Source organism: Arvicola amphibius, chromosome 2 (genome assembly GCF_903992535.2).
Source record: "Arvicola amphibius chromosome 2, mArvAmp1.2, whole genome shotgun sequence".
Classification (NCBI taxonomy): domain Eukaryota; kingdom Metazoa; phylum Chordata; class Mammalia; order Rodentia; family Cricetidae; genus Arvicola; species Arvicola amphibius.
In genome coordinates, this window is record NC_052048.2 from 176,457,199 (window position 1) to 176,469,677 (window position 12,479).

The 12,479-nt window shown below is 39.6% G+C and overlaps 1 protein-coding gene across 3 annotated transcripts in view; it reads left to right on the forward strand.

Annotated features, from left to right (window-relative positions):
* Nucleotides 1-12,479, forward strand: part of Calu (calumenin) — a 28,960-nt gene that overhangs the window by 12,639 nt on the left and 3,842 nt on the right. For 2 of the 3 annotated variants that reach the window (XM_038320120.2, XM_038320121.2), the window contains exons 3-6: nucleotides 1,296-1,489; nucleotides 5,710-5,876; nucleotides 6,540-6,600; nucleotides 11,820-12,019. In XM_038320120.2, the coding sequence (XP_038176048.1) occupies nucleotides 1,296-1,489; nucleotides 5,710-5,876; nucleotides 6,540-6,600; nucleotides 11,820-12,019 (622 nt within the window). Of the gene's footprint in view, nucleotides 1-1,029; nucleotides 1,224-1,295; nucleotides 1,490-5,709; nucleotides 5,877-6,539; nucleotides 6,601-11,819; nucleotides 12,020-12,479 lie in introns of all 3 variants that reach the window. The other variant, XM_038320122.2, reaches the window with a different exon arrangement.

Here is a 12,479-nt window from a genome sequence, read left to right on the forward strand (position 1 = left end):
CTCTAGAAACAGGAGGTTGCATCTTTGGGGGTTTTGTCATGAGCATTTACTTAGTGATGTTAGAGATCAAACTCGGCTCTTCACAAGCACCAGACAAGCACTCTACTCCTGAGCCGCACACAAAGCCCGTAGACCTGTCTTTAAATCCTTAATTAAAATGACATATCTAGAAGAAAGAATCTTATAAAAGGAAATAGATCCATACTTTACTCTTGTTGTTTTGCTTTATAATCTGCCTGCTAATAACCTCTCAGCTTATTAACAGTCTTATAGCCAGGAATACATATTCTTTCCATATCCACAGAGTTCTGTTTTTGTGGCTATATGTAAAAATCCAATTCCTGTAATGTATAAGAACTACTGGCATTTTTAAGATTTATGCCTCTTGTATTCATTTGGTTTTGTTTTTTTTTTTTTTTTTTACAGTTATCTTGCCTTAAAATGTATGTGGTCTGGGTTGTTGTTTTTTTTTTTTTTTTTTTTAATGGGGTCTCACTCTTAATAAGAAGTTATGTGTTTTTAACAAAAGAATAGCTTTTTCTAAAAGCAACTAATTTTTTATTTTAAGGTCTGACTTAGAGATAATAAATTCTAAGGAAAACATTGTTAATGCTAGTGATTATTTACCCAAGAGGTATGCCTTCTTTTATAAACATAGTAAAGGAAAATATACAAAAATTTACATCTTGTTTTATGTAAAAGCAAGAACCCATGTGGACATGGGTCTGCAAACCAGACTCAGACCTAACTGCAAAGATGTCTGGGCTGACTTTAGGACCCGGTGCACTGGCCATGGTCTGGTCACTTTCCCAGATGGCTTGTTATAAGCCAGGAACCAGCCAGTAAAGAGAAAAGTGATCATTTTCTGTTTGACAGTTTTGTCTTGGGAGTTTTTTTTTTTTTCTAATTTTTATTTTTATTTCTGTGTGTTAGCCCTGGGCAACACCTGTGGTCACAACACACTCCTGGCAATGTCCAGAGACTTGTTGCTTTTTAATTTGTTGCTGGATTTCTCTGCATTTTCTACAGAAAGATTGTAAGTAAAATAGATGGCGACAAGGATGGGTTTGTCACTGTGGATGAGCTCAAAGGCTGGATTAAGTTTGCACAAAAGCGCTGGATTCACGAGGATGTAGAGCGGCAGTGGAAGGGGCATGACCTCAATGAGGATGGCCTCGTGTCCTGGGAGGAGTATAAAAATGCCACCTACGGCTACGTTTTAGGTAGGTCGCTACTATCTGGGGGAAAAAGCCTTGTGGACCTGGCCCTTGAAACACAACTGTTTTGTCTTGTAGAATGATTGTAGATAAAATAGACGCGGATAAAGATGGGTTTGTGACGGAGGGGGAGCTGAAATCCTGGATTAAGCACGCCCAGAAGAAATACATATATGACAATGTTGAAAACCAGTGGCAGGAGTTTGATATGAATCAAGACGGCTTAATCTCCTGGGATGAGTACAGAAACGTGACTTATGGCACTTACCTGGGTAAGGGCGAGATGCCAGGCTGGCCAGACTGTGGCCTTGAGTCAGAGACAAATGGGTCAGGCAGGAGAGAGGCTCTGTGCCAGACTCCACTAGTTGATTTCCACTTGACTCCCTTTGTTTCATTAATTTAAAATTTGTATATTATATATTTTAAGTTTTGATTTTGATCCTCTGAAGTTTGACATTTATGTCTTAAGCACTGCAAATGTATTTTTGCCATTTTTTTCCTTTGTATCTCTCATATAAAAATAATTTTTAGAGTAGATTTCATGTAAAAGACTGTATCGTCCAGCAGTGCAAAGCAAGAGGCCTTGCCTTGAGCTCTCTCTTACCATAGTACTGTTCAAATTTTGGACCTGAAATTCAAATCAAATTAGATTCTTTCATGAGTGGTGAGAGTAAGTGGAAACCATTAGGAATGAATGGAATAAATTCAAGTAAGATAGCCATCCGTGTGTCGTGCTTACTGAAGTTTAGAAATGAAAATTTCCCATTTGTTTTCTCTGGCACATGAGTATATATCAGCCTGCTTTGCAAATGCTTCAAGGCAAGCATAGCTTTGGTTGCTTTGTGTTGATTTGGTAGCCTTTTTGTTTGTCGGGGCTACTGGTTAATATTATCTTTGACTTCGATGCTTTTCTGCTTGCCTGCTGCTGAACTCCAGGTGGCAGTCTTAACTGAGCTGATGAGATTTCTGTATTGTGTATATATAGTTTTAGCTTGAGGCATGAAAATATAAACGGTACTTTTTTTGTGCTTTAATCCTGGAATTAGACAAATCAGGGTTACAGAAATCATTTTCCATCAATGACTAACAGGAGTGTGTAAAGGTTTGTTTCCCCACCAGATAGCCAGCTGCCATGCTAATTACAGGACTATGCATTTCTGGTGAAGAGACTTATTCTCATTCCTAAGACTAAAGTGGCAGTCTCTCAAGGCTTGACACTGAGCCAAGAACCAAACATATCCACCAAATTAAGAACATGTGTATTAAGAACCCAGCACAGATGGAGAAGCATTCCATGTTTCTTGCTCTCTGGCTGAGACCCAGCACCCTTCTGACTTAATCAGAATTAATTATAAATATGGAGCAAAGGATAGACTAGACTATCCGTGATCTCAACAAAATGGTGTGCTAATAAATCTCAGCTCAGGCTCTGGTACACCCTTGCTATCCAGAATTCTGCTTCAACTGTGTATAATTATGTGCATAAAAATCTGTTGAGAGCTTTCTTGCCTCAGAGGGCTGATGATTCAATGTACTGGGTATTTCTACTGCCCGAGACTGCACAAGGCAAAGCACTACTAGCTGAAGAAGTAATGTCTTTATAAGGCCCTTTCCCAGGAGGCCTGGGTGATGAGCCCTCGGGGGCAGCGAGCTGGCTTTAGACGAGTGCTGAGGAGTCTTGTGAGAATGTGGTTTTGATTTGAGTTGAGTTTGTGTATAAATCATCTCAGCTTTTAAAGACTTTTCAGTGATCCCACCTTCCACAAAAGGAACATTTGTACTGTATGCACTGTCTCTCTCATAAGTAATAATAAAAGATAACAAGATTGGGCTTGCTTAGAGCAGAACCAGAGGCTGTAAGCAAGGCCTGCAGGGACTGTAAACTGGTGTCTGGTGTGGATGCCACACTTAAAGTAGTCAGGCTACTTGATTCTAGTTTCTGTGTGCTACCCCAAGGAAGGAGACAAAGGGCTCTTAGGAATCTAGTCTAAATGCATAAGGTGACTAGTGCTACATAGTTTAACTGAAACTTAGTGTTTGTTTTTAAGAGACAACATAGTGTTTGAGAAATACGTTATTTCCTTCTATTCTTCATCTCTAACCTATTTGACTTTACCTGTACAGAGGCCTACAGCCTTGTGTGATTCTACTGCTTACTAAATTCTTGATCAACAAAGAAGCTTCAAGCTGCTTTGTTTTCAGAACAGGGCAGGTGGGGGAAGGGGTTGTTTGTCTGGTTGCTTGGGTATTTGTTTGTGGGAGTTTTTTTATTTGACTGGTTTTGAGTTTTTGAGACAGGGTTTCACTATGTGGCCTTGGATGACCTGGACCTCTCTGGAGACCAGACTGGCTTGAACTCTCAGAGATCTGCCTGCCTTTGCCCCTTAGCCTCTGGAGTGCTAGGATGAAAGACATAAGTCACTATGCCTGGTCTATTTTGTTTTTACTTTGTTTTGCCTTTTTAAGTGTGCTTAAAATAGAGAAAGATTGGCCTCTAATATCAAATATCAACAATATGGTATTATCGTTTAAAGAGACCAGTGAGTTTTTAGACAAATAGGTACCAGGGTCTCTTCATTTAGTGTGTTACAGAACAGTAATTTCCTAATTTTAATGTGGTATCTTTTCCCTCTCAAAGTATCTTTATACCTCTTAGGTCTTTTGGCTTACACAGCAGCCCAGTTTCTTACTTTTCTGCAGTTAGCTCCTTTATATTTTTTTCAGTTTACAGAAATTAAATTTCAGTCTCCTAGCTGCTTATGTGTAAACCAGCTGTTGTTTGTGCAACTCAAAATCATGACAGATTAGTCTGTATCCCATTTGGTTATATTTTGATTTTTTTTTAAAGATTCTATTTTACTTTTGTGTGTATGTGTGTTTCTGTGTATGGGTAAGTGCCAGAAGAGGTGTCAGATCCCCTGGAACTGAAGTTACAGGTAGTTAGGAGCTGCCATATTGGTGCTGGGAATTAAGCCCAGGGCATCTGGGAGAGCAGCAAGTGCTCTTAACCACTGAGCCATCTCTCCAGTTTTATATTTTAATATTTATTTTCTCTTAAAACTTATCAAAGAATAACTGACATCTAGAATGTATCTGTCACTTCCCAAAATGTCCTCATGTCACACCTCCCCCTCTGCCTGTCCCTAAGAAACCATTGACCTACTTTCTCTACCTCTATAGCAGTCTGCATTTTTTACCTGTAATTTTCAGTAGATATGAGGGGGAAGGTCAGTAGGACCATTCAAATGGTAATGTTCTTGTTGCTTGAATCCAAGTGACATTAAAATGAAATGGGACAAAGACTTTTGATACCTAGAGTCTTCTTTGGTTTTTCGAGACAGGGTTTTCTTTGTGTAACAGCCCTGGCTGTCCTGGAACTCACTTTGTAGACTAGGCTGGTGCTGAGATTAAAGGTGTGTGCCACCACTCCCCGGCGATACCTAGTCTTAATGGATGTTCTAATGTTTAACAAAAATGACTAGGGTTAGGGTTAGGGTTAGGGTTAGGAACCAAAAAAAAAAAAAAAAAAATGACAACAACTGACAGACATTGGCTGCCAACTATATATACCAGATGTTGTTCAAGCTTTTCACTTGGTTTATTTCATTTTCTTTCCTCTTTTTTTTTAAATTTGAGGGAGAAGTTTCTCTGTAGCTCTGTCTTGATACAAACTATGTAGACCAGACTGGAATTCAGAGATTACCTGCCTTTGCCTCTCAAATTCTGGGATTAAAGATATGTGCCATCACTACCCAACTGTTTGTTTCTTATTTAACTTTTTATAACTACCTATAAGGTGTACAGTCTCATGTTACAGAGTAGGAGACTGAGACACAGTTAAGTTTCTTGCCTGAGAGCTGGAGAGTTGTCTCAGCAGTTAGGAGCCCTTGCAGAGACCCTGGGTTCAGTTCCCGGCACCCACATGGTGACTCCAGTCACAGGAGATCTGCTGTCTTCTTCCGACCTCCGCAAGCACTGGGCTCACACGTGGTACACAGATGTACAGGCAAGCAGGATACTCATGCACATAATGTATTGAAAGAAATTGAAAGAAAAAAGTTGCTTGCCCAAGGACACACAGCTAGAGGTGATAAATTCACACCCAGATAGTATGACTTACAGCCTCCACTGCCCCCCAGATAGAACTAAGAAATCCAAGCCTGCTGTTAACCTTAACACCAGTATGATGAAACAGGCACATGATTGAGTTAACTAATCAGGGGCCAGTTCCATGTTGAATGGCAGCCATTTACTTTCAGCTTGGACCTGATTTGGAGGTGTGATCACTGAAGCTTTAGTCCCAAATTAAGTGTCTTTCTACTGCTGCTTCTGAAATCAAAATCATTTCTTCATGATTGGTTTAATTTTATCTGTATCTTCATTGTTTGGTTTATCTTGTTTGAAATCGGTCTGATCCTGATCCCTTTACCTTTTTGTGTTTTCTGGAAGACTTTTTTTTTTTTAAGACTTTACCTAAATTTTTGTTTTCTAGATGATCCAGATCCTGATGATGGATTCAATTATAAACAGATGATGGTTAGAGATGAGCGGAGGTTTAAAATGGCAGACAAGGATGGAGACCTAATTGCCACAAAGGAGGAATTTACTGCTTTCCTGCATCCTGAGGAATATGACTACATGAAAGACATAGTTGTGCAGGTAGGCAAGACCAAGGGTTTCCAACCACAACTCAGCTTCTCCTTCTGTTGCTTACGTATTCTGCTTAAGTGCCTTAGGCTTTTTGCTGGTCATAAACCTGCCTATTAAATAATGATTTTCCACTTCATTGGTAGTTCCATAAAGTTAGGAGTAAGAGGCTATCCTGTGCTTGTTGTTCAGAAGCCAAGTAGTTCCATGATACCCAGGAGTTCCCACAGAAGGTGGTCTGCCAACAGTGCAGACTCAGCTCCCATTATCAAGAGCTCAACATGACTAGGGCTACAACCTTTTGTCATTTGATAGTGTAAGTAATGGCTAATATTTAGCATTTCTCTAACCAGAAGAATGAGTGTTCTGTTCTTTCTTTCCCTCCCTCCCTCCCTCCCTCCCTCCCTCCCTCCCTCCCTCCCTTTTTTGTTTCGTTTGAGTTTTCGGTTTTTGTTTTGTGTGCATTTGGGGTTGACTGGCTAGCTAGCTTGGATATTATTCCATATACTAAGCCTGGGATTTGCTATATAGGTCTGTATATAGACCTGTAACTTGGATGAGCATTAGCCTCTAATCTTCTTGTCTCTGGCTCCCAAAAAGCTGAAATTACATGTGTGTGCTATCCTTCCTGGTTTTAACCATACACACCAAGTCTTTTTGTTCTTTTCTATTTAGGAAACAATGGAGGATATAGACAAGAATGCTGATGGTTTCATTGATCTAGAAGAGTATATTGGTAAGTCTCCTGTTTCTAGTGTCTTGAAATACTGAAAATACTTTAAATACTGAAATGTTGTAATTCGTAGAAAGAGTTTACCTCATGGGTCAACTCTTAGCAGATTGTTAAAGCAGACCAATGTGGTAAATAATCGTCATTACAAATATAACTGGGGCAGGAGAGGTTGGTACGTCCCAGTTTTGACCAGAGGTTCTAAGTTTGGTTCCCAGCAGCCACACTGCCTGTAACTCGTGCTCTAGAGAATCTGATGCCTGCACTCACACTCACCATACCTTCGCAAAGACACACAGATGCATGTATGCACACATAATTTTTAAGTAATATTAAAAAACAAAGTATGTCAAATAAATTGATGGAAAAGCCAGGCATGAATCTCAGCACTTGGCAGAAACTCGGGGCCACTCTGGACTGCATGAAACAAGCAGGACTAGTGAATGGGTGACTGACTAAGGGTTCGGTGACTGTGTTATGCACATTTTCTGATAAGTCCATAAGTTTCCACTTTATTTAGGGTATTTATTTTGGCCTCACACATCCTTTTTCTTTTTTCTTTTTATCTCTATGAGGGAGCAGGAATGGGGCTACAAATGAAACTTGAGAGGTGATTACATGTATACAATGTATCATGATCATATCCACTCCTACTTCCCTGTGAAATTTTACTATCTTGAGAATAATTTAGCAAATTGCTTTACAATTACTCAATGTCTTTGTTACCAATGGCATTCTGTTTTGAAACACTCTTCTAATGCACATCTTTTGGTATATTGAGACAGTGTTTTACAGTGTTGCTTGGGCTAGCCTTGAATTTGTAGTTATGTGAGTTGTGGATGTCTGTACCTGTGTTAACACAGGAACGCTTGGGCTGTTTTGCTCCATTCTGCTGGTCCCTCCCTCTATTGATTGTTTCTTCGTGTGATTACACGTCCGCTTTTACTTTTGTTGTCCTAGTTTGGGTCTCTTAAAGTATCCTTGTCTGCACTGATGTCATGACTTATGTGTTCCTCTCCTGATCTTACAGTTTAGAGTTTTGCGTTTATATCTGATTTATTCAGTCTTCTATACATAGATATGCAGCCTTCCGAGTACCATTTGGTTATCCTTTCTTTATTGAAAACCTTGTGGCTACAGATATATCTGGGTTCTCAGTTCTTTTGCACGCCACATTCACACTTGCTCATAGTGCTTTTCTAGTAAACTTTCTCATTTTGTTTTTTGATCTCTGATCTCTGTTATTAAGTATTAAACCTGAAAGGGAGTCTTAGTTTGCCTCTGCTCCTGTTAGACTGTGTTGAACAGACTCACTCCTTGCTCAGATATTCTTAATTCATACCTGCCAGAGAAAATGGAATGAACAGTGAGAGAGGTTTTTGTGAAATAATTGAGTTTCATCGTGATAGTGTCATGTTTTCTTAATTCAAGTTTATCAGATTTCCTACTTTTAAGTATTTTTTTTTTTATTCTTGGTTTTGGCATTTTGTTGGTACAGTAAAAGTTGAGTTCCCCATTTAAATTTCTGAAGCAGAGAAATTCAAGCTTATCAGAGTTAAGTAACATCACTTATCAAGCATTGAGGCCAAATAAGGAGATAAAGGTTTTCTTCTGCATCGTACAGATTCCAGGGCAGAGAAATTACATTGTGAAGTTACAGAACAATCAAGAGTATGTGTAGCTTTCTTTGTAGGTCAGTAACTATTGCAAGCTTGTATAGCTGAGATGCTGGGTATGTACCAGTTTCTGCCCTGTTAGAAAAGATGTCATATAGAAAAAGTGAGAAGGGGCCAGTCCTGTAGACCCAAAGCTTCAGGATCTCCATGATACAGGGCAACAACAGGATATTCAAGAAGAGTCCCAGTGAGGGCCCAGCATTCATAGTGTAGCAGAAGCCAGAGGCCTGGAACCAGACCAGGGACTCATTGCAGTGAACACTTGGACAGAAGGTATACTGGACGACTCACTGCTCCCGCCACAGCTTCCATAACAAGATTTTCCCTTCTTTTATTTTCTCCTAAATTTTATTAGGTTGAAGAGCAAAGGGTGGATATGAAGGGATGGGGAAATAAATCAGATCAAGATACATGATGTGAAAGACACAAAGAAGAAATAAAAAAGGGGCTGGAGAGATGGTTCGGTGGTTAAGAGCACTGATTGCTCTTCCAAAGGGCTGGGGTTCAATTCCCAGCACCCCTATGGCAGCGCACAACTGTCTAACTCCAGTTCCAGAGGATCTAACATCCTCACACAGGCATATATACAGGCAAAACACCAATGCAAATTTTAAAAAAAAAGTTAAAAATAATCACTACAGGAAGTAGACCTGTAAAAAAAAAAAGTGAAAGTGTCTATCCAGCCCTCTTTACTCCCTTTCTTGTTTGACTCGGACCCTAATCATCTTCCCATTTCATCTGTATACATTTCATTATGTATTTCTATGATGCATTTATTGTTCCAAAGTTTTTTTTTAAGACAGTCTGAACCAAAATGTCCATTCCTTAGTATTTGGTAGGTTGAATACTTTTTAAATAAACTAAAGTAATATTTTTTGTCATCTTTACTCACATGCCTTTAAAATGTTTAACTTCTGTTTTGTTTTTAGGACAGTGTCTTGCCATGTAGCCCAGACTGTCCTCACACATGCGGTGGTCCTCCTGGCTCTGCTGGGAGTGGTGTGCGCCACCACAACAAACCTAAAAGAAATTTCAACGAATGCCATTCACTTATGTTTTAAAGTTGTTATCTAAAATATTTAATTAGTCATTTAAACCATTATAAGCTGTGTGTGGTAACCCTGCCTGATCCCAGCACTTAGGAGACTGAGGCAGGAGGATTCTGTGAGGTTGAAATACACCACCTCTTAAAAAGTAATTCAGGAGTTTAAACTTGAAGTGGACAGTGGGTGGTGCACAGGGGTCACTTTATACACTGTGCTGAGGGCTTCCTGGTTATAAGAAAATTCCCTCATTTTTAGAGCTAAACTCAAATGTATATGGGGGTAGGTAGTACCTAGTATTTGCCCTAAAATAAGTAGGGTGGGGTGGCATGGATGAGCATGTGTGCACAACCATGGCAGCTGTTGGAGTTGGTAGCTAAGTGGGAGATGTATGGATTTTTTTTTCTGCGTGTGTGTATGTTTGAAAGTTCACATAATGAAAACAAATAGTTGTAAGTAGGGTACTGATCATGATGCCTGGGATACAATGAGCACTCAATAAATGTTAATTACTTTCTTTTGGGCTTTTTGAGACAGGGTCTTACTGTGTAGCTCTGGCCACCCAGAAACTTACTCTGTAGACCAGGCTGGCTTCAAACTCACAAAGCTCTAACTGCCTCTGCTTCCTGAGTGCTAGAACTAAAGATGTATGCCATCACGTCCAGCTAATCGTTAATTTTGCATTTATTAGTTATTAAAGGGTAAATAGTGCTTTGAGTTATATATGCATGGAGAATAAATATGTAAAATATACACATTTTTCCATAACTAAACTGGAAACACATTTATTTTTGTTTATATATTTATGTTAGGCACTGGAAGTCAAATCCAGGACTTTGGCATGCTAGGCAGGCTCTCTGCCACTCAGCTACATCCTAGCCCTATATAATTTCTTAAATGCCAATGTTTGTCTGGCAGCAGTGTGACCATTCCTTGATCACAGTTGATTTTTGTTTAGTTTTGTGGGGATGTTCATCCCATTTACAGTCACAAAATGGACAAAGATAGTGTTGACTTGAGAAAACAAAAAAATAAGCTATTTCTCTACTGTTTGTAGTTTACTGATTTTTAGTTTTGCAAACATTTTTGTGTTTCTTCTTGATACATTTTATCTTGGACTTTTATCTTAATTCTCTTGACATAATTACTTACAAGTGTATTGTGCATTTAAATGGAAATATCAAAAGGCTTCTTTTCGAGAATAAAACTTAGTGTTAAGTATCTTACAGATTAAATTACTCTGAAAATGTTACACAGAGCTGAGCAGCTGAACAGGTGGCACCTGCCTGCAGTTACAGCCCTTGGGAGGCTGAGGCAGGAACATCTCCAATTTGAAGCCAATCTGGGGTATGACCCTGTCTCAAAATGGCACTTTCTGTATGCATGTTACCTTAATATAACACGAAACTATCTGTTACTGAAGCCCTGTCTGTGTAGCTGAGTGGAATGGGAGGTTTGTGACGGCCACGCTTTCTTCTTCCAGCTTCTTTGGAGTTAAATGCCAAAATGTGTGATGTAATCTATCATCAGAATTGTTTTTAATGATCTCATAACTAAAATTCAGACTCAATTTTGCCTCTTGACATTTGTTACCAATTTCCCTGGCCATCTGCTTTCCTAAGACCTAACACCAATGCTTTTAACTGTCTACAAGTAAAGGAGGAGACTGCAGAAGGGAAACAGAGTAGAAGCCTTCAGTGCCATGCCACATTCTTACACAGTTGAATTTTAAGAAAAAAAAAAAATTACGTGCAGTTGAGAATCAGGAATTTGCTTCTTTCCTGATTGTCCCTTCAGTGTGCTTTTGAGGGTGTTCCTCTGCATGGGGCATTCTTGTCCTGGTGGAAACCACTCGGACAGCACACTTATGTAGGCACTGGCTAGTAGGGAGACAGTTTCCTTCAGAGTTTATAACTAGACCTCCTTAAGCCAGTGTCCAATATAATTAGCCACTTGTAATAAATGCAGTGCAGTAAGCGAGGGAATCTTACTTGGTATTGGTCAACTTACTTCTTTTATTTTGAGATAAGTTCTCATGTAGCCCAAGTTAGCTTTGAACTCCTGCCTCAGCTTCCCAAAGTTCTGGGTTTAAAATCATGCACCACCATGCTCAGCTTCACCTCCTTATTTCTGCCTCTTTTTCTCCCCCACCGAGACAGGGTTTCTGTGTGTAGCTCTACCTGTCCTAGAACTCACTTTATAGACCAAGCTAGCCTCAAATTCACGAAGAGTTCTGAGTGCTGGGATTAAAGGCATGTGCCAACCATTGCCGAGCTTCTGCCTTCTTTTTATTATTAATTTTTTTTTTTTTTTTAAGGCACAAGTTCTGCTCTCCTGTCACTTGGTCAGCATGTGGAAATATTCTTGTTAAAGATCCACAGTTAAGCCACAGACAACTACTGTACTCTCTAAAGTCTCTCTCTCTCTGGCCTAAGAAAACTGTGTGACTGTGTGTGGGTAGCCTTCGGAAGAAGACTAATTCTGTTGTTTGTGTTTCTGCACACAGGTGACATGTACAGTCATGACGGAAATGCTGATGAGCCAGAATGGGTGAAGACAGAGCGAGAACAGTTTGTTGAGTTTCGAGATAAGAACCGGGATGGGAAGATGGACAAGGAGGAGACCAAAGACTGGATCCTCCCTTCCGACTATGACCATGCCGAGGCAGAAGCCAGGCATCTAGTCTATGAGTCAGACCAAAACAAGGTAAGTCGTTCCAGGCCCAAGCAGCCTAGCCATGATCAGAGTCTTCCTGGGGGATTGTCTTAAACAGATGTCATCAAAATATATAGTGTTTTTAGGGTCTTATTTACCTCAAATCTGCCAAGGACCTAAATTTAATGACCAGAAATCTTCAGGGCAGGACTAACCATCTGATCTCATTTTGGAAAGTGCTTGCTCTGTGCTCACGGTGTTGGAGAAACCTGGACTTAGCAAAGAGTAGTGGTTTAAAGCTGACCCAGCATGGATCAGTTCTAACTGTTGAATCCCCAGGAAATTATCTTTTAAAAATGTCAGTTGTTATTTCCTGTGTTCTTTTACCTTTTACAGGCTCATTCTACCTTTTTTTCCAAGCCAGTTATTGCCATTCTAAATCAAATACACACATATGTATATAGAATTTTTTTTAAAGATTTATTTATTTATTATTATGAATACAATACTC